Source organism: Suricata suricatta, chromosome 8, assembly GCF_006229205.1.
Source record: "Suricata suricatta isolate VVHF042 chromosome 8, meerkat_22Aug2017_6uvM2_HiC, whole genome shotgun sequence".
Taxonomy (NCBI): domain Eukaryota; kingdom Metazoa; phylum Chordata; class Mammalia; order Carnivora; family Herpestidae; genus Suricata; species Suricata suricatta.
The window spans coordinates 15885901-15912067 of NC_043707.1; the positions used below are offsets into that span (position 1 = coordinate 15885901).

General features: G+C 41.0%; 2 protein-coding genes across 9 annotated transcripts in view; both read left to right on the forward strand.

Moving 5' to 3' along the window:
• Nucleotides 1-13900, forward strand: part of MOSMO (modulator of smoothened) — a 71980-nt gene extending 58080 nt beyond the window's left edge. Inside the window, exons 1-4 of one of the 8 annotated variants that reach the window (XR_003911738.1) lie at nucleotides 3987-5868; nucleotides 6044-6236; nucleotides 7659-7883; nucleotides 8421-8992. Coding sequence is in view for 4 of the 8 variants with exons in the window: in XM_029947194.1 (XP_029803054.1) it covers nucleotides 3054-3238 (185 nt within the window). In the remaining 4 variants the exon portion in view is untranslated. Of the gene's footprint in view, nucleotides 1-3053; nucleotides 3905-3986; nucleotides 5869-6043; nucleotides 6241-7658; nucleotides 7884-8420; nucleotides 8993-10069; nucleotides 10274-13457 lie in introns of those variants that run through there. The other 7 variants (XR_003911735.1, XR_003911736.1, XR_003911737.1 and 4 more) reach the window with 7 other exon arrangements.
• A 6261-nt stretch (nucleotides 13901-20161) lies between these two features.
• Nucleotides 20162-26167, forward strand: part of VWA3A (von Willebrand factor A domain containing 3A) — a 57217-nt gene continuing 51211 nt past the window's right edge. The window contains exons 1-3 of the mRNA XM_029949953.1: nucleotides 20162-20186; nucleotides 21651-21729; nucleotides 22050-22173. Coding sequence (XP_029805813.1) covers nucleotides 20162-20186; nucleotides 21651-21729; nucleotides 22050-22173 — 228 coding nt within the window. The remainder of the gene's footprint in view (nucleotides 20187-21650; nucleotides 21730-22049; nucleotides 22174-26167) is intronic.

Here is a 26167-nt window from a genome sequence, read left to right on the forward strand (position 1 = left end):
TTTTATATATTTCTATTCCACTTAAACTACAATTTTGGTCAGAATGTCAGGGTAACATTTTCTGCTAGGTTTACATAGAGGGGAACCATCAGAGGAGAGGCACACATGATACAGCTTGTCTCTGGGGGTAAGAGTAACAAAGATGTGTCTTTTTCTTCAAGTCTGCCCCTTATCCTTTCCTCTGCCACTGTAATTTACATTCTTGTCTCCCAGTACACCCAATATCAAGTGTGAGAGCTTGATATTGATATTGATATAAATATTGATTGATGTTGATATAAATATTTATATTTATATTGGTATATATTGATATTTCTTAGTGAGACCAAGAAATCTGTGCCATAGGAGATTTGAAGTTATTGTCTTTACAGGCTTATTTAGAACCTAAAATTTAATTGTCAAAAGTTGATATCATCAGCATTAATAATTTTTTTAAGTTTATTTATTTTGGGGGAGAGATTGAGAGAGAGAAGCAGAGATGGAGGAAGAATCCCAAGCAGGCCCTGTGCTGTCACTGCAAAGCCTGACGCAGGGCTTGAACTCATGAAACAGAGATTATGTCCTGAGCTGAAATCAAGACCCAAATGCTTAACCAACTGAGTCACCCAGACACCCCTACATTAATAATATTTTAAGGGGGAGCCTGGGTGGCTCAGTCGGTTAAGTGTCTGACTTCAACCTAGTTCATGATCTCATGGCTTGTGGGTTCGAGCCCCGTGTCAGGCTCTCTGCTGACAGCTCAGAGCCTGGAACCTGCTTCAGATTCTGTGTCTCCCTTTGTCTCTGTCCCTCCCCTACTTGTACTCTGTCTCTCTCAAAAATAAACATTAAAAAAACAAATAAATAAAATCTTTAAAAATAATAATAATAATATTTTAAGATCTAAAGTAACTTCACAGATCCCAATAGCTTAGAATAAAACCCATCTACCTACATTAAATCTTCCCAGAACTATAGAGAACTTAATTCTTTGGATTAAAAACCAAGATTAGATTGAATAGGAGTTTATTGCTTCCTTAACTTTTGATTAAGCTTTTCCTAACTAACTTGGAAAATATTTAACTGTTGTAAAATATTAAACTCTACTTTAAATATAGTTATTAAATGATTACTCCATTCTAAAGGATAGATTTTATCTTACAGTAGAAAATAGAAAAGGATAGGAATGGAGTTGGCACATGAATTAACAGAGTGAACAAGTGGGAGGTCTACCTATGTCTAAAACACTTCTAAATCGTTTGTTTCTTGAGATTGGATTAGTCAGCACTAAGAAAGAAGTTGTTTTTAAAACAATAACTTTATCTTATTGTTTTTCTATTAAATTGTGTATACTTAGTAGATTGTGGTTTCATTTTACTTACCAAACCATATTAAGGCATAAGAACCATTAGAAATTGGTGACAGATGACATTGATAACTGGGCATTGACACTACTAATAGTCTTCTACTGCTGACTTTACAATAGAAAGGCCAAGAAATCTAATACTTAATATCTGAATTTTTCATTTGTTCTCTAGTAGGCATCTAAAAGAATCTAAATTCACTTATTTAACATTATTTGGTGTGATCGTTGGCCCAAAAGGAAATAGATTCTATGTCTGTCTGTATAATATAAAATAATCCACCTAAGTGATGCAGAGCAAACAGAATGCTGATGTGTTCCTTAAACTAGTGTGTTAATTAAGAAAATGTTACTTCTTAATACCTTGGATATTACCCTAGAGGTATTTCTTCCAGGAAAAGATTCCTAATTGGCTTTTTAAGGATTCACGTATTAAATTTGTTGATTGATTAACACAGAAATAATTTAGGACAAGTGTTGGCTGGTATGTTTATCCAGGACCTGTATTTCTGATACAGAAAAAAGTTATGTTTAACTTGGAAAAAGTTTCTCATTTGGTTAATAATGAAAAGCTTCAAACTCTTCATGTGCAATGAATATAGTAACTTTTCTTTACATTACACTGAAAAAATGTTCTGCCTCCAAAGAAATTTGAAGGACTGTGAATATTTCACTACCTCACTTTCAAAAAGCATAAAATATTTCTTTTTAAAAGCTAGCCTATCAATAAGTAATTTTTGTTCACTAAGAAGAGAGTTTCTTTGGTATCTCATGGCAACAAAATGCTGAAATAGAGGACTTTGGAAATCTACCCAGGTAATGGGTTTTTTGATACCTTTCTAGAAACATTTTAGCAAATAATATATAGTATTTCATTGTGTTTGTCTACAAAAGTCAAAGAAGGTCCTCCTGTCCCACTTTAACCTCTGTGTACTCAGAAACCTGAGAGAGATTTTTTTTTCTAATGTTGTCCATAACGAGAAATAATGAGTTTGCTAATCATCTCAGAATTCTTACTAGATGATTTTAAATCAGTAAGAGAACTGGTACTGTATTTGTGTGTACGTTTTCTCCATTTCCTTATAATACCAACTGAGAGGGCAGAGAATTAGCAGAATAATAACTATGATGATCATAATATGCAACATATTTTCAGCACATGCTGTCAAGCTCTCACAATGCCAATGACTTGACATTGTTTTGTTTATCCTTCTGGTATTCACCCCATTTTTAAAAAGAAACCAGAAGCCTAAGATTGCACAGCTAGTAAATAGTTGAGCCAGAACATAACCCCCCTCTGATTCTAGCCAGAGCCCTTAATCACTACTTTAAATGGTCAAGTATAGTTTATACAAACACCTGAAACTAAAAAACACTATATGTTAAATATACTAAAATCAAAATTAAAGTTAAAAAAAAGAATAGTCTACATAAGCACTTAGTAGATTTGGAGGCCTTTCTTAATGCCGATATTCAAAATCATCCTGACACTTACATAAAAAGCTGTTATTCTGTTTAGTTGTTAGGCTTTGTGGCTATTATGTGATATATAGTATATGTAAATCTTCTGACAAGCGCTCTGTGTTTTGACAGGTCTGACCACGTTATCAACCCAACCCTTCCTCTTTTAAGCTTCCTTTGTGCCAGATTTTCATTGTTTTCTTCATCACCAAACCATGTTACTAATGTTGTGTTTTGGTTTGTTTTACAGTGATCCTTTTCTGTATGGCTGCCCTAATATTTCCAATAGGATTTTACATCAATGAAGTCGGAGGTCAACCTTATAAATTACCCAACAACACAGTAGTTGGGTCATCATACGTACTTTTTGTCTTATCAATTTTCTTTACAATAGTAGGACTTCTATTTGCTGGCAAAGTTTGTTTACCAGGCTGATGAATGTCTAATTTGCTCAACTCTTTTATTATTTTTTATTTTATTTTATTTTTTTATTTTTGGAGGGGAGAGGACAAAGGCAAGGCCTCTGAGTAGTCCTCTCATAGGAAGACGCTTAGATGAAACTGATGCTGAAAAGGAAAAAAAAATGCTTTGATTTGTTCTCACTATGCACTTTGGATTTAAAAACTAAACAAACAAACAAGCAAACAAATAAGGAGAGCCTTTTCCATAACCAAATACAGACAATATTGACTAAATCTCCTGAGCATATTCAGGCAGTCAGGTCTGCACTGTGATAGCAACCTAGTGAAGGAGAATGCTTTATACTGAAAAGCATGTGGCCCTTTGTGACTCTGTTGTTCCGTTTTTAATGTCTAATGATTCATGGAGGAGGAAAAAAGTCTAAGTATTTATGAATCATGGTGGACCAGAGGGTTACAAGAGAAGTTCGTGTGGGGCTGGCCTCACCTCCTAAGAAATTAGTGTTCTCAGCTTCCTTGTAATGATATGAGCCTTTGCCACCAGAATGATTTACTGTTGCATTACTACACCATGAAGCCAATAGATCAAAACTTGTTTGCTAAAATGTATGTAAAAATCCTGAAATTCCCTATTCTCTGTGTACAAAACAAAACAACAAAAAGTCAAACACTAAGAAACATGTTAGGGGGGGCGGGTGGGGGAAATATTCCTTATATTTATATAAATATATATATAATATATATATTTTGCTGATGCAGTATACAGTGTGTATATATGTGTGTGTGTGTGTATGTGTGTGTACATTTATATACACACACATGCAAACAGTTCCTGGAAGAGAACTCTGAATGCTTTGCTAGCAAAACACTGTGGTGTGCAAACCTAGAACTCAATAGAAAAAAAAGCCATTTATCTGAAGGCTGCGTAGTGGAGAGAGTCTTCAGTTTACCTCATTCTTTGTAGCAGCCCTTGATTTTAACAGGTTTTTGTAATAGGTACAAATAATCCCATACCTTTCTAAGTCCAACTTTAAGTTAAGCTAAAATTCTTTATAGGGTTAATTTATTTGTATATGATTGTAGAAGGTAAGGTCATGTAAAACATTATAATTTGGGGAATCTGACACTATTTAAATTATTGGCAACTGTTGTCTGTTGTACAAAGGCTCTCTTTTTCTACTGGATCAGTCTGTTACATGAATAATGCATTTTCTGCACTTAAGCACACAAAGTTCACTACTAATATCAGTTTATAATATTTTGGCTATCTACAACACTAACTTTGCTCTGCTGTAAAAACAAAATTTGTGTTCTTTTCATCTGTATGCAGTATTAACACATCTCCTTTACCAAAAACCTGAGCAATACAACATTTTCTTTATGTGCTATATGCCTTTGTTTGCTAAAAGCTAACATTTTTGTATTTACTTTAAAGGGCTGTACTAAACCCACAGCTTTACGTTTTCTCCTAGAAGCATTGCAGCTAACCTTTGATTCCGTAATAGTTTTTAAATACTGTATTTCTCTTCTCCACGTTTCTATGCTTTCATATCAGTGCTTAGCTGTCATTCCAGGTGAACACTATAGATGGCCTCCTGTTTGAAATGTGGGGCAGGAGGTTCTTTCTTGGCAACGGAGCTGAGTTTTTCTTCTCTTAGTGAAGTGGCAACCCAGATGTCGCCATCCAGTAGAGTTAGAGCCCCAAGTAGTCCATGCTTCACACAAAGAGAAATGAATGCACAGTTTTTTGAAAACTCAATTATAAATTATAAAATGATCACTTCTGGGATGGGGCTGCCTCTTCAGATATTCAAAGAATAAAATGGAGGAGCCTGACGTGTTTCACACTGGCGTGTTTGACGTTCATATATCTTACTGTTAACTCAGCAGTATTTTATCGTGAAAGAAAACCCCAGTGTCTCGGCTCACTCAGGAGTCAGCAGAAGAGGTGAACCACCACTGTGGTGCCTTCCTTGAGTGTTCCGGGGGAATGTCACACCTTTCCTTCCCAGGGTCAAAGAAACCTTTGGGAAATGACTGAAGAAGACCGTTTTCCCCCAAGTATTATCATGTCTAGTTAATTCTGAGAAAACCACTGGATGTGTTCTATGGACATTTGGGATTGCAGTTCCCATTGTGATTTGATTGGTCCTCAGTCAAATGGACCACTTGGAAGGAAAGTTTTGGTTGTCACCATTAATACCACTGAGATAAAGTGTTAGCAAAGTATGATTCAAATTAATTTATGATATGACCAAGAGCTTTTCTCTTCCAAAAGATGAATTTTATTGTAAATAGTTTCTCAAAATATTTTTAACTGGATCATGAGCATGGGGAGAGAAAGTTTCTCAGCTGCTAAGAATTTCCCCACTGTTTACTTCTTTCACTTACAGTGGTATTACATATAAGGTTACAAAATGTAAGGTTTTATTTGTATCTATTACCAAACCATTAAACTGTCGTTAATTTCATCATTGTCTTGGAGGTCCAGTGCACAAGGGCTGCTAGGGGAACCCTCCCTCTAACCAGTCGAGCACTCTAACCCAGGATTGAGACTGTCCCATCAAGTAGTATGTGAAGTCAAATCTTCGTACTCTTCCAGACCAAACAATGAAATGGATTCATTCATTTAATTCTATAAATCCTGTAAGTGAAAAGATAGACAACTGTCAGCAGTTGCTTTTTAAAAAGGTCACTATAATAAGTACTACATAGTACAATATTAATTTATAGCAGGAAATCATATCTTGTAAGCTGTATATAAAACACTGTTTTATGGTGCAATCATTTGTCAAACTTTTGTCTGTTACATTGTTTTTAGAGTGTGCGCATTCTTCTCAGACCTAAGAACATCACTGTAAAATCTGCTGAAGACTATTTATAGGTTTTATTTGCACAAGACTTAATTAGTTTGAAATTTTTGGAAGCTCCTATTGAACATGCTTAAACATCTGTAAACATGAAAAATCTTCGATTCATTAAAAGCAAACATTTCAGTATGATTCTTTCCAAAGGTAATCCATGTTCTATGTTGTTAATGTGTGTATGTAATTTTTCTGACTCTTCTACTTCTTATCCTATTTTCTCTTCCATTTGTTTTGTTTTTGAAGAATGGCTCCTCTTTTTTTTTTTTTTAATGTTCTAATTGACCAAAACACTTCATCGGTTTTTACCCTTTTGCCTAAAGCTTTGATATACTGGCTTGATGTTCTGTGAATTTACTGTTTAATCTCTTAAGTAAAATAATAAACAGTCCTGGTGACATACAATCTATTGATTTAGAGGAAAGGCCCTGAAAAAGTATTGGAAGCTAACTTTAGATAGACTCTTAGCTATTATTTCGCATCGTGGGCTTCATGGGAAGAACATGTTGCATTTATTTTGTCTTTATTAAAAGACTACTAGCCACAAGTTACTCTGATTGTAGTAACTGTTTTATCAACCTGCTTTGATCTTCTTTTAAAACTTAAATTTACATTCACAATTCAAAACAGTAAGCTGTCTTTCAGAACTAATTTTTGAAGGATAAAAATATATGAAGGAAAAACATGGCCTGGGTAGGTTGAATTCCCTACACAGGACTTACTAGTTGTATCACCTCAAGAGATTTTAGAGTTTGTGATCAAGGTCTGTATATTACCCCAAATTTTATTAAGAATTGTTTTCTAATTGGTTATAACATTTTTCAATTAATAGTTTCAAAACAAATTGTTAATACAAACTGTATAAAATGAACATAATTTTCTTCACTTGTATTTTTGTTATTGAGCAAGTTTATCAAAATAAATTGTCTACTAAAGAAACTAAAAAGGCTTCTATTGCTTTGAAATAAGCTTTGATTTTAAGATTTTACTTCAGAAGTTGATTTCTTATAGAGGTTTTGCCTATTCACACAGTGACACTGCCATGCCTCTTAGTTTGGTTTTATTAGCATCGTGCAGGGGGGAGGTCTCCCTCTCTTCTTCCACTCCCTCTCCCAGCTCCCTCCTTGGGAAGAGATGCCGTTACTATTCTAGACTGTAGATGGGGCCATAATTACCAGTAAGAAGAGTCGCTCAGCAGTAACAGACCACACATATGTGGCTCTCTTCTGCATCCTGTTTTTATGGACTGGGAGGGGTCCACTGAGCCAAGGCCCTCAAAGCCGTCATCTTGTGTTTCTTTTTTTCTCACACATAGACCTAAGCCATTCATCTTTGCTTCTGTTTCTACTTCATAGCAGGCCAAAGGATCTTAGCTTATAAGGTTTTTAAGTTGGGGTTGAGGGAGAGTACAGAGACCCTTAGTCTCCAGACTCATCCATGTGCTCCATCACAGCTTTATTGCACCTCTCTCCAGGGGTCTTGGGATTATCCCAGCCAAGTAATAGCTAATAATCAAATAAAGCACTGTATTTACTCTTTGCTACTGCTTCTCCTTTTATATGGCCTTTACAGGAGCCTCATGGGAAGTATGAAGATAAAGACAAGATAGGATTTGGACATCCTTGAGTTCTGGATTGTGAAGGCATCTTTTCTTCCTTGGGTGGCCAGTCATCCCCATTTGCCTGAGACTGAGGGGCTCCCTGGGACATGAGACTTTCAGTGCTGTAACTGGGAAAGTTCCCGGCAAAAGGGATGAGCTGATCACCGTATCTTCACACCATCCAAATCTATCCCGAGGTACAACAGATGAGAGGTATTAGAAGAGTTCCATAAACATTAGTGGATAGGTCAGTTGGAAATTGTAATGGTAGACTTCCACTGAACTTATAAGAGAGTGGAAGAAAACACTTTTCCTTCTTTTTGGTAATAATTTAGGGGGAAAAAACAGACTGGCTTTAAAAACAGTAACATGAGGGCACCTGCCTGGCTCAGTCAGTAAAGCGAACAATTCTTGCTCTCAAGGTTGTGAGGTCAAGCCCCACGTGGGGCTTAGAGCTTCCTTAAAAACAACATCAACAACAAAAACCACAATAAAATGAGTCCAAAAACACCTTATTTTGACTTAGTCTGGCACTAGCTCTGTTGTAACCATTGTATGAGAAGATTTTAGGAAAAATACCAAGACTGAAAGGACTGGGTTCCTCTTATGCAAAGTCAGCTCTTCTGGGTCACAGTTACCCAGCAACAAAATAAAAGTAGGTGTTTATAAATGGTATCAAAGATAGAAAGCATAATGCTGTATTATTTTTTTTAGAGTTTTGGTTCTTTTCCCAGGAGGAGATAACAACGGGATGACATTTTCAAGCACATTCAAGTGTGCTGCAAGTCAGCCTCACTTCCACTCACAGACTTACGACCGCCCGAGATTAAATTTCAAGAAGAGATTTCTCATGAGACCCATGAGATTGTAGAGCTGGATGAAATCCAAAAGAGCATGTCCAGTTAACATTTTTCCAGGTGAAGAAAATGAAGGTCAAGGCTACAGAAAAGCACACCGACTTCCCCAGAGTCACACAACCGGCAGAGCACTCGACCCAGGAGAAAACGCCTTTGACAAGAGTCCTTGGGCAGTTGACCCAGGACAGCTGTTCCTCTTCTGCAGCCATCTCAACCAGACTTCCTTCAGCTGATCTCCGTCTACTTCGATCCATCCAAATAACATCTGCCTAAAATAATCTTAACACGAAAGCATATCGTTTTTGTAAGTTCCTGGCATTCCTGCTCTGCAGAATGAGGTCCCATCTTCTTTAACATAGCTTCATGATCTGGCTTCAGTCTGCCTCTTCAGTCTTTTCTTCCCACCACTGTATCTATTTTGTTTTTGTAGTTTTTTTTTTAAACCATTGTTCTATGTCTTTTATTTATTTATTTATTTGAGAGACAGAGAGAGACAGCATGAGCAGGGGAGGGTCAGAGAGAGAGGGAGACACAGAATCTGAAGCAGGCTCCAGGCTCTGAGCTAGCTGTCAGCACAGAGCCCGACGCGGGGCTCGAACCCACAAACTGTGAGATCATGACCTGAGCCGAAGCTGGACGCTTAACTGACTGAGCCACCCAGGCGCCCCTTGTTTTTGTAGTTTTATGGTTTTATTAACACAAATACAATGTGCACATAAGCTGCCTGTCCATTCATTTTCTTCACTTGTGCAGCCTGGCGTTAGTATTGGTGACTCTGACGGGCAGCTGGGCTGCTCTTTCCACAATGGCTTTGTGGCTCTGGGAGGAGACAGTGTCACCACTGTATCTTTTCAAGCCTTACATGGACAAGCCAGCTCTTCTCCATCCTTTCACTACACCTGCTCCTTGTCTTAGTTGTGTCTGCACGACCTCCTCCTCACAGTTTTCCCTAATCCCTCCCATGATTGCAACATACCTCACTTTTTTTGTGCTTTCTCTCTTTATCTGTACCTCTGTAAAAGAACTTCTTTGGGGTGAGTCGAGTGCCTGAATTTGAATCTCGCTTCCAAAATTCTAGCTGTGTGACCCTTGATAAATTACTTAGTCTCTGTGAGCCTTGGTTTTTTTCATCTAAAGAATGGGGCTAATGTTACAGGGTTACTGTTGGTTTAGATGAGAAAGCAAGGAGAATACCGGGCACATAGTAAGCATTCAAATGTTAATTGCTGCTGTTCTTACTTATAAATACTTCTCTATCACTAGATTACAAACTTGAATGCAAGGAAGGTGGCTTTCTCATTTTCCTTAGAGACTTGGCACAGTGCTTACATGTGAACTGAATTATTATAATTAATTTGGGGGCTAAGTTATAATGGCAAATTATGAAACTATATTTGAAAGACCTAATCATCTGTCTGCCAGGGTTATTTCAGTGAAATACTTCGTGAAAGCAGAGGGTTTCCTAGATCAGCCTTTTATAAGTGTAGTTATTTTATTGGTAAATATTTGACTGTAAAATATGCCAGTTCCTTCAGGATTCAAGACCTAAGACCATTACTATTCAAGACCCTTTGTGGATTCAAGACCTTTTACTACTGAGTTCACAGTGCTCTCAGGCTGGTACTAATAGAGAAAGGACCAGGATGACACAAGCACCCTGTTGTTCCCAAGAGAGCTCCGGAGGCTTCTTCAAGCTTCTAGGTCTCAGCTATCTTGAAGCCGTCCATTTGGTATGTTTCACAAAGACTTGGATCTGCTAAGATGGTTTTAATTATTTCCTTTAAGTGGAATGGATTCAAGGATTTGATCTCATTTTAGATGTAGTTATCCCCAATTGGCCATTTTATGGCCCTTCAGTAAATACTGCCATTGCCTTTGGTCACCATTAAATCAATCTCTCTCATCTGTCAAGGCAAGTCACTAAAATAAATGCTGTGGTCTGGCACTCTTTTCATGTTATTTAAATATTTAATTGCCTTAGACAATTCAAGTATTTTTTTTAATGTTTTTTACTTCTTTTTGAGAGACAGCGTGAGCAGGGGAGGGTCAGAGAGAGAGGGAGACACAGAATCTGAAGACAGGCTCCAGGCTCTGAGCTGTCAGCACAGAGCCCTACGTGAGGCTCGAACCCACGAACCGTGAGATCATGACTTGAGCTGAAGTTGGACACTTTAACTGACTGAGCCACCCAGGCGCCCCGCAAGTATTTTCTTAAATAAAAATATTTAAGCTTATTTATTTTGAGAGAGAGACTGGGGGAAGGGTACAGAGAAGGGAAGAGAGAGAGAATCCCAAACAGGGTCTGCACTGTCAACATGGACTCCAACGTGGGGCTCAAACTCAAGAACCCTAAGATCATGACCTGAGTCGAAACCAAGAGTCAGATGCTTAACCAACTGAACCACGTGGGCATCCCTCTTAAATAATTAAGAAAAAAAAAAAAAACCTCATTCTTTTACGTTGCTTTGTTCTGTGGCAAAATGCAAATGCAGTTGAAGAACCAATCAAAGAATATCCCCTCCATGATGCATTATAGATTGTTCTAGAGAAAAAAATAATCCACTTATCTAAGAAAGGTTTGACTACCTCATATTTTACTAATGTCATTAGTAGCCAAGTGACCTCTATTGCAGTGTCACTCCCATTCACACATGCCACTCTAGCACTTCACCTTGTTTCTACTTTCAGGGTCATCGGAAACTTTTTCTTGTCCTAAGTGCTGTTGTGGAGACGGAAGTTACCATAACCCTAAACTGGGGCAGAGGATTTTTTCTTTTTACAGGAACACATCTGTAGAATTAAAAAAAAAAAAAAAAGCCTAAGAAAGTAAAATCCCTCCTCTACCCATCTTCCGGAAACTACCACTGTTAACAGTTTATTAGGTATTCTTGCAGATATTTTGCTATATTTACAATATAGGTATATAATGTGTGTATATACATATGTGTATATGTATGTGATGGGTATGTCCTGTTCAGTTGTTTTAACAAAAGCAAGACCATATTTTACATTCCCGCCACTGCTTTTTAAATTTATGGTGGACCTCTTTGTTCAGTAAATATAGATCATATGCATTTTTAGTGGCTGTATTATATGTGTGTGTGTGCGCGCACATGTGTGTGTGTTGATTTACTTACTCCCTTGTTGATGTTCATTGTTGTTTCCAAGTTTTTTGCTATTACAAATAATGCTGTTGTGAACTTAGGTCTTAGGTAACAGAAACTTCCCAAATATCATAACTGACATTCTGACTAACTGAAGCATATCAACTACCGTATTAAGGCTGTTCATATATTTTTAAATATTGTGTTTAAGAGATAATGACATCCAATAAGAATTTGGAGAAAGAAACTAACATTAAACTCATGCTATTTTTTTAAGTTTATTTATTTTTGAGAGAGAAAGCACAAGTGGGGTACGAGTAGAGAGAGGAAAAGAGAGAGACTCCCAAGCAGGTTCCACATTGTCAGTAGGGAGCCCAACACAGGCCTTGAACCCACAACCTGCAAGATTATGACCTGAGCCAATGTCACACTTAAACAACTGAGCCACCAAGGAGCCACTGAGGTGCCCTCATGCTGTGTTTTTCCATATGTCCTCTTAATTAATCCCCCTTCTAAGTTAAAGTGGAGGTGGTATTTTATAGACCAGAAAACCATGTATCAGAGGGGTGAACAATTTACCCAACTAGTTACTAGTTGAATCTGGGTTTCAAACCTAGGTTCTCTGACTTCAAATTGAGGACTACCTCTGCTGTCTTGGCTCGTGTAAAGGAAATAAAAATAGTTTGTCCCAGTTGCATGATTTCTTGGCTCAGACATGAACAGCTGAATCTATGCTTTGCTTCTTCTGGATGAGCCATGCAACCAACCATAAAAGGTAGTCCTGCTTAGAAACAACCAATAAATGTAATATATTTTGTTGAGGGGGGGTGTATGTAAGTTATTATTAAGTTGTATTTAATCTTCCATCATTCCCCTCTCATTGTCAGGCTTTCTGCAATCTTGCTACGTGGTAACTTCACTGATTGGTGAACTAGATGATGTTACCCCTTGATTTTACTGTTTCCCTTTTGGGAATTGCACACCCAGGAAAATTTTCCCAAACAGGCTCTATCTGTCCCCTCTGTAGCACTTTAAAAAAAAAAGCCAATAACTAGATCCCTTCTACCTTGTTGACAGGAAATCTACTAATTATTGGTTTATCCTAGGGTTGTGCATGGGTCCATGGCTCAAACATTAAGGCACCCCCTCTAACTTGTTGGGATGAGCACTGGGTGTTGAATGTAAGTGATGAACCACGGGAATCTACCCCCAAAACCAAGAGCACGCAGTACACACTGTATGTTAGCCAATTTGACAATAATTATATTTAAAAATTTAAAAACTTTAGGGGCACCTGGGTGGCTCAGTCGGTTAAGCATCCAGCTTCGGCTCAGGTCATGATCTCACGGTTCATGGGTTCGAGCCCCATGTCAGGCTCAGTGCTGACAGCTAGCTCAGAGCCTGGAGCTTGCTTCAGATTCTGTGTCTTTCTCTCTCTCTGACCCTTCCCTGCTCACACTGTCTCCCTCTGTCTCTCAAAAATAAATAAGAGACATAAAAAAATTTTTTTTATTAAAAAACTTTAAAAATATAAAAAAAAGAAGCCACTTCTAGTCATTTATCATCTGTCTACACTTTTTACTACTGAGACATCAACTATTCCAGGCTGAATGGTGCAGTGGTGCCGTGTCCATCCCACACTTGGAAGTTTGGTGAGCTGGGAAGACTTTCTCCCTGGACTGAGGATCCTTTTGCTCTTAGGCCTTGGCATCTGAAAGCTACCAAACAGTTGGTCCCTAACTCCCTCTGATTTTCAGGTACCTGATCTCTTGACCTCTGTCTCTCTTTTCTCTCCTTTGGCTTCCCTCAGAAGCGTGTTTGCCTAGGACCCATGGCCCCTTCTTTGATTCAGAGCAAAACAAAACAAACCTGCCTTTTCTCAAGGGGCTGATTGCACCCTCTGGCTCCAAGACTGGAAGCAGGAGCCAGATGTGGCCCATCAGCCCCAGTAATTGTTTCAGAAACAAATGAGTCATGTGATCCAAAAGCCAATCCTGGGCCTTTGGAGCCCAGGAGCTCCAGAGAAAGAGGTGCTAAGTTGTGGTGAGAGGAGCTTCGTGCCGCAGGAGTCCAAGTTTTGCAGACCACTCATGAAGAACCTGCCTAAGAATAAAGCCGTCACAGAAGAAAGGAGCTGAGAAATGGAGACGGATTTCTATTAAGATCATATGATCTTTTGGATCAAGCTATGGCCAAAGCCAGAAAATTCCTGGATTTTTCTGTTTGAGCAAATAAATTCCCTCTTTTCCTTAAGCCAGGTTGAGTTGGGTTTGTCTCTTTTAATTGAAAGAATCCTGATACACTCACACTTTCCTCTTGACATTAAACACATCCCTCACCTACAGTGCTCTGACACATCACTTTAATCTTTCAGTTAGTTTAGGATTTTATGAAAGACAGAAAAAAATGTAGACTTTAGGCTACTTCTTGTCAGCTCAACAAAAAGCACCTGCTACTGCCTTAAAATGGGGGAAAGAAAAAAGCAAAATACAACCTAATATCTAAAAAATATGTTGCACAATAATACTGCCTTAGTCACAAAATACCACAGACTAGGTGTGGCTTATAAGATACATATCTAATTAGATGTTAACTAGATTTATTGGGGTATCAGTTTTACAACCTATACATACATCAAATTATGGTGTACACATGAAACTAATGTTATGTGTCATATCTCAGTTAAAAAAAACCAAAGGAGATTTTTTTAAAGAGACTTTTTAAAAAGTTTATTTTGAGAAAGAGAAAGAGTGAAGTAGGGGCAGAGAGAGGGGGAGAGGGAATCCCAAGCAAGCTCTGCACGTGCAGAGCCCGTTGTGGGGCTTTAACTCATGAACCATGAGGTCATGACCTGAGTCAAATGAAGAGTTGGACACTTAACCAACTGAGCCACCCAGGTGCCCAGAAACCAAATGCCAAATTTTAAATGCTAAAGACAAAATCATCAAAATCTCTACTATATGCTCATTCCAACAAAAGAATTAAGACTAATAATGGCACATTTATTAAGAAGTTAAAAAAGCTTTGAAATTCATTTTTCCAGATTTGGAGAAAATCAATGAGGTAATTTTAAGCTTGCTGTGGACTTAAGGAAAACCTTTGTTTCTTAGAGTACTTTTAAAATAAAACCCCTGGATTCATACATTTTACTTTTGTGTCTTTATCTTACAGAAATGAAATCTCACAATGCACAAAGAGGTAAAACAATGTTCACTGCATCATCGCTTTAAAAAATTTTATTTCCCATAGTTCTGGAGGCGGGAAGTCCAAGATCAGGGTGCCAGCGTGGTCGGGTAAGGGTGCTTTTCTGGGTTGCAGACTTCTTGTGTTTTCGCAGGGCAGTAGGGGCCAGGGAGCTGTCTGCCCTCCTTCATGAGGGCACTAAACCCATTCATGAGGGCTCTGCCCTTACGACCTAACCCCCACCCATAGGCCCCAGATCCTAATATCATCACTTTAGGGGGGAAGTTTCTAACACAGGAATTTTAGGGAGAACACACAGTCAGACCACAGCAAATGGTCATTTAAGAAGAGAGACCTAACGGCCTAAGTGTGTATTCCATAATAATGGAGCTTCAAAATACATGAAGCAAAAAATAGAATTAATGGGAGAATTAGGAAATCCCACAATCAATGTATTTTGGGTAATGGTACCAGGCTACCATTCCTACATAAAGACCAGAAGTGAGTTGACCCTGATTGGGTTCCAAGGACATAAGATAACAAAGACAAATTCCTGTTGTGCTCTAATCCCTTACATGGGGACAAAATGAGCTACATGCAGTCTAAGGAGAGCTGAGAATGATGCTCCCACAGCCACACACAGCTTTTCTCTGGTCCTACAGCCTGAAAATCGCACGCTGCTTTATCCATCTGGCACAAATACATCCAGAATATGTGTTTCATGTAAGCTCAAGTAGAAAAAAGCAGTAACAACTGTCCAGGATCAGGTTTTCCTTCTTGTAAAATGTTGAAAATCTCTGTATCCTGGAGTAATGGGAATGGCGAGGGTATTAAACTACATCTTGGGTCTTCATGTCTTCCAAAATGACCTCTCAAAGCTAGCCGGCCCTTTGGAGATCTTACAGGATTTCCAGTAGGATGAGCAGAAGGACCCTCACCGCTTGTTCACAGAGTAGCTATTGGTTAGTTGCTCTCGGCCTTTTCTGACTTCCTCACCTGTCTCTGATCTCCCTCCTCTCCTGCCATGTTGAGTGTTTCCCTCCCAAATGCCACACTACTCTCAACCCGTGACAACTCTGCCCACAGTCACTAGGGGTAAGTAAACCATGTCTATTTTGAGGGGTTTTATTGTTTCCCATCTGGCCTAAAGGAGCCACTGATAGTGTCAACATTGGAAGAGGTTCAAAACCAAAACATAACAAAAAACAAACAAAAAAAAAACCATTGGAAGAGGTTCTGTGCTGTATGATCATTACAAGTAGCACATACTCTAAATGATAAAAGTAAAGGTTCAGAAAGTGAAGACAGTGATTTGAGAAATTACCTAGATGAGCTAAGTAGATAGAGATCTCCCAACCTCTTACAAGCTAGTTCACATTGAGTACATCACTTCATCTCTCTTGACATCCATAAAAGGAGTTGAAGAGGTCCCAACTATGGGCCAAGGGCTGGTTACATCACAGTCACCTGGGATCATTGTTAGAGATTCCTGTTCCACACTCTACCACAATTCTGTGTCTGTGTCAGTCTCCCAAATGCGAATGTATGTATGTTTTCTTAGCAAACAACTCGTGGGCACCTGGGTTTGGGAACCACTGCAGTAGATGGTATCTTCTCACTCTAAGAGGTCGGTGAGCCCACAGCTGTATTAGTCAGGTTTGGGTGGGGGTGAGGGAACACCAGGCCTCCCTCAGGATCTGTGTTGGGGGGACCCCAGGGGATCTGAGGAGGAGACAGTTCCCACCTTTCACGCCTGGGCTGGTGCCTGGCAGGCTCTCTGCTATCTGTCTTCAGTTCCTACCACTCAAAGGCAGCATGTAACCTGGGCTCTACTGGTCTAAACCATAGTTTTCTGCTGACCCAGAAGTTCTAGAAATAGAAAAAAAAAAAAAAAGTCCAGACTCTGCTTCCAGGCTTTTGTAAAGGTGGAGAAAAGCAGAGTACCTGGGAGAGGTTGTTATCGACGACAAAGAGGTAATGTCCTCCCTGGGGTGAGGGCGGGTTTTTATTCCCACCCCCGTCCCTGCCTCAGGCTAAAGTGGTGCAGTCTGTTACCTTGGAGACCAGCTAACACTTCCAGGCAGGGCGAGCTTCACTGTGGACTTGCTTGGAGGAGCTTAGAGCAAGTGGGAGCCAGGAAAAGCAGAGACCTCTCCTTCTCTCCCAAAGATGGAGAAATAAATGGAGAAATGCAGGCGAGGGTGAGTGTCACAGGGTTGGCAGGGTGGTAAGAGAGGGCGAGGCACACTCAGACGCTAAGTTCGGAACCGAGTGAGAAAGGTTTAGGGACCCTGGGCCGTTGGGCCTCAGCACCCTGCAAGCCAGGCACTGTGCCAGGTGCTGGAGATGCAACAGTGGACAAGGAAGGAGCCAGGCTGCTCGGGAGAAAGACCGTGACAATTTGGTATGAGGCAGCCCCAGGTAGGCGGCAGTAGGAGGAAATGATTTCCTTCTGGGGGCTGGAAGGCAGCAAATGGGGTTCAGAAAAGACTTGCTGGGTTTTCTTGTCAAGTAAAAAGGGCAAAGGGCGTTTCTAGTAGGTCCACCTGGGTCAGAAGGGTATAAAGCAGTCAGGTGTATGTAAGTCGGGGTTGCTAGGGGCCATAAAAGGATACGAGACGAGGTGGAGAGGTAAGAACAGGTCTAGGAGGAAGGCAAACCTTTCAAAGAAGGTTCAGCTTGATTATCCACAGGTGCCATGGCAGGTTCTAAACAAGTGAACGACCCTGTACGCTGGAAAAAGTCATTCTGGCAGTAGAATATAAAATGCATTGAATAGGGGCAAGACTTTGGTTATTTGACCATTCAAAATACCCTGGGGGTGGTTTCTTCCTGGACATTTAGGAGGATCCAGCTATGAGCAAACGGGGAGTGAGCTGGAGCTTTTCTTTTATCCACTAACCAGAGCTCTCTCCTTTTGCCCGTGATGCCGGCTCCTAAGGGCCAGTTTACATATTCTCTTCCCCACCTGAGCCCAGTTCCCCAAGGTAATGTGACCCACCTGTGTCTGAACTCTGACCCTGCTGTGAGTGTATTTATTCAAATGTTTTTTTGAGCAGCTACTATGTTCTAGGCACTGATTAAGCGAAAGGGTTCTAGAAATGAACATTAACTAAGTCCCTGCCCTCTTGGATCTTACTTTTATTGAGTTGATGGGTGGGGCCAAACGCTAATGAGTAAATATGGAGCCATTCAGATGATAAACCGGGTTCTGGAGAAAACAAGGCAGGGTGGAGGGGGTACTCTTTGAGATGGGCTAATCAAAGGAGCTGTCTCTATTTAGGTTTCCTTTGAGTCAAGACCTGAGGCTAAGAGCTGTGTCCAGTTCCTCTCTGCCTCCCCAGTACCAGCTCTTTCTGCGATCCCTGCAAATACCCTAAACACATTTTTGCTGAAGTGCTTGAAGAAGGAGCATGTTATTCTAATGCTATTCAACATTTCTATAGTACTCTGTATTTACAAAGCTCTTTGACATTCTCAATTTCCTTTGACCTCCTGACAATTGAGTTGAAGCAGGCCAGGCAGTTACCAGTAACCCCACTCTGTTGAGCAGATTGAAGAAACCCAAGTTCCGGTGCTTTCTAGAACACCATACTGTTTCGTTAGTTTTATGCCGACCACACCCTCCTCCATTCAGCCCACACGCCAGTCACCCCAAAATCCCATCCTCAGGCCTCTGGGTTCATGAAATTGTGAATCACACACTGAAAAGAGGGAGCTGGAGCACTGTGGGGCATCCAGTGTTCTCGAAACATTTCTATTAAAACAGTCTCTGACTCTGGTCTCTCAGCCAGGCGTACTGAAGGAAAGCCATTTGTTTTTTAAACATTTTTTAGCATTAACAACATTGCCACGTTATCGTGGCACTTCCCAGATGACAAAGCATCCTCTCAATAAAAGATTAAAAACCCCAGAGAGAAAAGCAAGTTGCTGAGCCATTATTAGGCTATTTTATTTAATGATTTCATAAGAATACACGCTTTTATTTTTCAAACTGCAACTCCATTTGGAGTTTCTCACTTGCTGTGTCTCAGCCAATATTTTTTTGGTTGCAAGTAACAGAAAACCTAAATGAGTTAGCTTCAGCAGAAAGGTTGGGAATTATAAGGAACAGGGTTTTTTATGGAATCCAAGAGCAGAAAGTGAAGGCAGTTCTCACAGATGCCTGTGATCAACATTTAGAAGTTCAAGAACCAAGGCAGTTTCTTGACCACCTCCTCTCCCTTCACCTCCCCTCCCCCAAATAGTTATTGCCAGTCAGTCCCTGCTCTCACATAACTTACCGTCTAATGGGAGAAAGGCACCAAATTTTTAAAAATCACACTAAAGAATGTTTCATTCTAAACTAAAAATAAGTATTCTAAAAGAAAGCACAGTTCTATGAAAGTTTACATAACACAAAGGAACCAAAAAACAGTGGCAGGGTGAACACTTCCCAGAGGAAGTGACACTTATGTTGAAATACCAAGAATGAGTTGGTAGAGGTATGTGTAGTAGGGAAAATGCTCCAGAGCAAAGACAGCACGTGAAAAGGCCCTGTGGTTAAAGGAACTATATACCATTCCAGGAACTGAAGGGAGGGGTTGTGGAACACAGAGGCAGGGGGGAGCAGGGGTGAAGTGAGAAAGCTGGAGAGGTACAGGTGGGCAGCAGCCAGATCACGCAAGACCTCAAATGCTATCACGAAGACCTTAGTCTTCATCCTAGAAATGAAGGTAAGCCTTAGGGAGAAGAGGCATTATGACATTAAGTTTGTTTTTATTTCTTTTTGAGAGAGAGAGAGCGCAAGTGAGAGCATGAACAGAGGAGGGTCGGAGAGAGAGAGGGAGACACAGAATCTGAAGCAGGCTCCAGGCTCTGAGCCAGCTGTCAGCTTGGGTTTGTGTTTTTAAAAGATCACTCTGACTACAGTGAGAACAGACAGGATGGGGAAGGGGGGCCGTTCTGAGAGGATGTAGAGGCCAGTGAGAGTCTACTGCAGTTGTCTGTGGCAGAGATGACAGTGACCTGGACACAGAATGTCACTGGAGACAGATAGGTGGAGTGATTTGAGAGGGGAAAGTTAACAAGATTAGGTGATGGATTGGATGTGGGGAATGAGGCATCGGGAGTAATTCCTAGGCTTCTGACCCACGTGAATAGATGGAGAGAGGCTCTGTTCTCTCAGCTGGAGAACAATGACCTACAGGTCGGTAGGGAATAAGTTGATTCAGTCTTGGACACGTTGAGTCTGGGGTACTTCAGGAAGAAATATCCAGTGTTGATGAAAACACGGGTCTGCAGTCAGAGTGGGAGGTCTGGATTTTTGACATACAACTTGGGAGTCGATGTATGCAGGTGGTAGTTGAAGCCACGGGTAAGGGTAAGACCACCTAGGAAAAGCGGATAGAGAGAGAAGGGAAGAGAGTGCACAATTTAGCCTCAAGGAACTCGGACTTAAAATGCTCAGGCAGAGGAGAGCAAGGCTGGAAGGATCAGGCAGGGAGGGTAGAAGAAGGCAGGAGAGAATGGCCCTGGGGAAACTAAGGCAGGCAACAGCCCCTTACTCCTCTTTATCTGAAGACATGATTTTCCTGCTTCTAAATGTACATGATGGCCCCATAGCTCTTCTCCGAATTCTCAGGGAGGATCTGATGAGCCCATCTTGTTCCGGTCCATGCTGACTCCGCGGGGAGGAGTTGCTGCAGGGTCACCTCTCTGAGTCAATGCAGTTCGCAAAGGAAAGAACTCAATCTCATCTCAGTATTTTCCCCTTCTTAAAGTCCTTATGGTCCCTCATTGCCCTCTCCACCCAGTTCAGCCTTCATCATGTTCTTCACGTGGCCACCTCTTTTCTGTCCTTCAGAAGGTCAAAGTTCAAGACACCTGCGCTGACCACTTTAGCTATCCAAAAATAGACTTCTTCTCTGATTAGACTCTATCATATCATCTTGTTCACATCCTTCCTAGCACTTGCCACATTTCTGTATACTCTATATTAAAATTTTTTCTGATGTTTATTTTTGAGAGAGAGAGAGAGAGAGAGAGAAACCGTGTGAGTGGGGGAGGGGCAAAGAGAGGGAGACCCAGAATCTGAAGTAGGCTCCAGGCTCCAAGTTGTCAGCACAGAGCTGACATCTGTCTCCCCCTCTAGAATGTAAGCTCTGTGAGGCAAAGACAAATGTCTAGCTCAGTGGTTCTCAACTGGGGACAACATCCATGAGATGTTAGGCATGTCTAGAGACTTTTTTTTTTAAGCGTATTTACTTTTTGAGAGAGAGCATGAGCAGGGTATGGGCAGAGAGAGCAGAGATCCCGATGCAGGGCTCAAACTCATGAACCATGAGATCATGACCTGAACCAAAGTTGGATGCTAAACCAACTGAGCCACCCAGCCACCCATAGGGTCTTTTTAAGTTTTATTTAAGTAATCTGTACACCCAACATGTGGCTCAAACTCATGACCCTGAGATTAAGAGTTGCATGCTCTTCTGACTGAGCCAGCCAGACGCTCCATAGAGACATCTTAGTTGTCACAACTTGGGGGACAGGAATGTTGTTGGCATCCAGTAGGTCGAGGCTTAACAGCATCCCACAGCCTCACAACCAAGAATGAGCCTGTCCAAAATGCCAAAAGCTGAGAAGCCTCTGTGACCTTGTTCACCATCATATCCTCAGCACCTAGCACAAAGCCCGATACCTAGGAGGTGTTCACTAAGCGCTTAGTAAATGAATGAATGACAGAAGAATTGAGTTGACTATAGATACACCAAGGCTGTTGTCTCTGTGCTGCATTTATCTTTCTCTTTACTGGTATTCCTTTTCTCCCTAGGAAAATAAGGATTGGGTGTTTTTATAATGGCTACACATACTAGTCATGCCTCCCATGGTCAAGATAATACATTTCTGGAAAACCACTGGTAAGCATCTTTGATTTTTCAAATGAAAACTATAGCAACAGAGTTTTGTTCAAGGCAGTTGGTGGGGGGAATACTTGTCTTGAAGCGAGACTGGATACATGGTCATGGCATCATCTTATGCCCAGTGGCTTCAGTTTCCTCATGACCAGAATGATAGAATAAAATGTCTTATGAACCTGAAGTCCATCTTTTATCAGGACTCTACAAGCATCCCTTCCGCTTACCGTACAGAAATGAAAAGGTCTCTGGAGATCCTGACAATGTGGAGTCAAATGTCTAGTGCAGGGACATTGATCAGTCATTCACTGTGTGTTTTGTAGCATGAGGAGAAACAATGCCAGAGACCCAAAGAAGCACTTGGACCAGAAGGATATCCATGGACTTGGCCAAAATCCAGACAGTGGGCTACTGGTTACACATGTTAACCAGACACAGGACTTACTGGTAAAAACCATAGTGCTTTAACTGAGTCCCAGTGCTTACAAGTCATAGTCAGGGAATGCAGAATATGCTCTTTCTTTCTTCACAGAGAATGTTGGGAGTAAAAAGATGATTAGTAAAACATCTCTAATCCTCTGCCTTTATTTGTTTGTTTGTTTGTTTTACAGAGACAGTGCAAGTGGGGGCAGAGAGGGCTAAAGGGAGGGAGGGAGAGAGAGAGAGAGATAGAAAAAATCCCAAGCAGGCTCCACATCCAGCATGGAGCACAACCCTGAGATCATGACTGAGCCAATAGCAAGAAACACATGCTTAACCAACTAAGCCATCCTCTGCCTTTAGAAATGATAGGAATCTCTATGCTTTTATGCAAAATTGTATAGCCTTCTTGGCCATATCATTAAATTTTCAGGGGTAAATGAAGACTATCTATCTTAAGAAAGCCTGAAGACTAAGGAATGTAATTCAAAATTCCCCTTTCGGGGCGCCTGGGTGGCTCAGTTGGTTAAGCGTCTGACTTCAGCTCAGGTCATGATCTCACAGTCGTGGGTTCGAGCCCTGCGTTGGGCTCTGCACTGACAGCTCAGGGCCTGGAGCCTGCTTCCAGTTCTGTGTCTCCCTCTCCCTCTGCCCCTCCCTGCTCATGCTCTGTCTCAAAAATAAATAAAACATTAAAAAATATATTTAAAATTCCCCTTTCTAAAATTTGTCTTTCTGTTAGGATTCCCTAAAACCTAGATCCAAAGTGTTTCAGGAAGTGCTGTCAGAACAAGAACATTATGGCAGGAAAGTTAACTTCTAGAATAACCAGAACTGTGGTTTTAGGCTCACTTTTAGGTTTTAGTTCATACCAATCAAGTATTTTCCCACAGTGGTGACTAGACTGTCCTGAACTCAGAATTCACTCTACCACAGAAACTGTTGTGATCCGTATTGTTAGGTGCAACCTTGGCCTATAATCATCTACCTAATCCACACAAGAGTTTAAAGATGATATTTTTGAAACGACAATCAGTCAAAAAACATACAGTTTTAAGGCTGGAATTAAACAATTGAGAAAATGGTCCTATTTTACTTTTCTTATATTGGCTCTAATAGGAAAGCAATTTTAATGAAAAGATAATGAGGAACTATCAATACAGTCTTGAGATTCTGGGGGATTCTTTCGATGACTTCAGATGTGAATACAGGTCTTCGCTTCATAAATTTCATATCAAATATGTGACTTTCCAGGTGTACAGGGGCCGCTCATGCGTCAGCCACAGCTGGAACTCTCTATACCTCACAAATGAATAGCTGTGGGAAAGAGGGGCAGGATCACCCCAACATAAAGAGCTGACTACTCTCTATGTGAAGTACATACCTTATTATATGATCAGTATGCCCTACAGTCAAAATCTATAATATCTATGTGTTAATGGCGGGTCTTCAAATATTAATTATACAAAATCCATGTCCCAAAACATGATGAATTATTTCAAATTCAAGTAAAATGGAAAAAAAGGTGAATTCTCAGTCTACCATGCATGGGGTTCTCAAACAGGGAGTCAGTGGAGTCCTGAAAGATGAAGAGAGCGGCATCTAGTGTTCATACAGTGTAAAGCAGGGTTTCCCTAAATGTGAGATGGGGACCATGATTTTAGTTGGTGCTGTTCACGGGGCAGGACATTAATTAGCACAAAATCACATGAGAAATTTATCTATCAGTTCTCCCTCAATTCTTCATTAGAATAGTCACAGTTCAGAGCTAACTTGAGCTTGGATTTGAATCCAAAGCTTGTGTGACTTTGGAAAAACTATTTAAATTCTCTGTAACTCAGTTTTCTTTCTTTTTAATTTTTTTAAAAAGATTTTTAATGTTTATTTTTGAGAGAGACAGAGACAGAGCATGAGCGGGGGATGGGCAGAGAGAGAGGGAGACACAGAATCCGAAATGGACTCCAGGCCCTGAGCTGTCAGCAGCAAGCTCAACGCGGGGCTCAAACCCATGAATCATGAGACCATGACCTGAGTCAAAGTTGGACACTCAACCACCTGAGCCATGCAGGTGCCCCATGTGCCTTAGTTTTCTTATCAGTAAAATGGGGTAATGACAGTAACAACTTTGTAGAACTAAATGAGTTAATGTCTGGACAGTGCTTGCCACATAATAAGTGCTGTTCAAGTGTCTGTTCTTAGTGTTGTTCACACTTCTTTAACACTTGTTAATTTCTTTTTTTTTTTTTTTTTTTGCCAATTTCCTTTAGAAAAAGGGCAGTGAGTAGACTTCAGGCATAGAACTGAGGGCATCCAATGCTATCTAGCTGGAATATAATAGCATTTCATTTTCATTGAGGGGGCAAATAAGGATCATTGTTCAGATCTAGTTTGGTTTTGTTGTTATTGTTGTTGTTTAAGTTTTATTTATTTATTTAGAGTGAGCACATGGGGAGGAGCACAAGCGGGTGAGGGGCAGAGAGACGGAGAGAGAATCCCAAGCAGGACACTGAGATCATGACCTGAGCCGAAATCCAGAGTCGGCTCTTGACTGAGCCACCCAGGCACCCAGTTGTTGAGATCTGTTACCAGAGCGACCTGTGCGGCTGTTTTCAGGAGAAAAAAGAACCTCACCCACTGGGCCAGCATCACAGAGCAAGTAGCTGGAGAAGCCCACACACTGCACTCTCTGCTCTCCTGCCCTTTAGACTTCCTCTTCCTGCGTCCTCTGCCCTGTCTAGTGGGGCTCACTCAGCTACCCACAGAGTTTTCAACCCCCTGTGCTCCACCCCACCCACTACAATGAAAGCCCTGACAAAAACAAGCCCAAGCAGCACCCACCTAGGGTTCAAGCAGGTGCCAGGGGGATGGGCACAGCCATTCTTTGAACGTAGATGGGGGTCTCCGTGGGATAAACAGCGTGGAGACCTACTCATCAGTCATCAGATGCTACAGGGCAGTTTCTGTCACAGTGGGACTGAGCCGGCCTCCCGTATGGTGCGGCTCCACACCCCAGGTGAGTTATGGCCAACTCTGGCAACATTTGCATCCTAGCTTTATCACACAAACAACAGTGATCGCGCTGGAAGCCCTGTTTGAACCAGGCCTTGAACACCTATCCAGCCCCTATTCATGTCCCCTTACACCAACTGCAGTGGCCACCTTTCTGCTCCTCAAACACTCTGACTCCTTCCCCGCTCCATGCCTCTCCTTGGAATGTGTTCCCCAGCTATGCATAGGGCTGCCTACTTGACCTCCAGGTCTTGGCTCTCGGAGACCTCCTCTGATCCCTGCCCCAGCTGAAGTGACCTCCCCATCTCCACCCTACTCACTGTCTATCACATTCCCTGCTCCATTTTCTTACTAGAACTGTTCCTTTGTGAAATTATATACATTGATTTCATTTCTTCTCTGCTGTCCACCTACCCACTCTGGAGCGTAAGCTCCAGGAAGGCAAGAACATTTCTATCTTGTTCGCACTTCAGCCCTACCACCAGTGACCATGCCTAGTGCATGGCAGGGCTCAGGAACACCCACTGGGGAGAGGAAGAAATGCCTCCAGGAGAGGCTGATCAAGGCCAGATGGGCTCGAAGCCTCTGGTCCGTTTTCGCCACCTTGTGGTTCCCAGAAAGCATCACCAATGTTGAATGCTTGCCATGAACAACTTCAGCGCCACCACCAAGGCCACCACCCAAATCCTGAGCTTGGGACTATGTAACTATGTCACTAGGTATAAACAAGGGGTATAGTCTTTTTCATGGCCAGACTCCTATAGTAATGAGGAAATTCTATATTTAAAACTTTTACCTGCTGCTCCTGTTTCTTCTGGACTAGACAGGATAAACCCATTAGCCAACAGATGTTTGTTGAGGACCCTTCAGAATGATAGAAGGCAAAACTCATACACTTGGAAAGATACAGAAAATCCAAGTGTAGAAATAAAGACCACCCAAGTGAGAACAGAGGCAGTTTATTCAGACCTTGCTCTAGCAAGGGAGTCAGCCACCATCTCTTGTGTTTGGC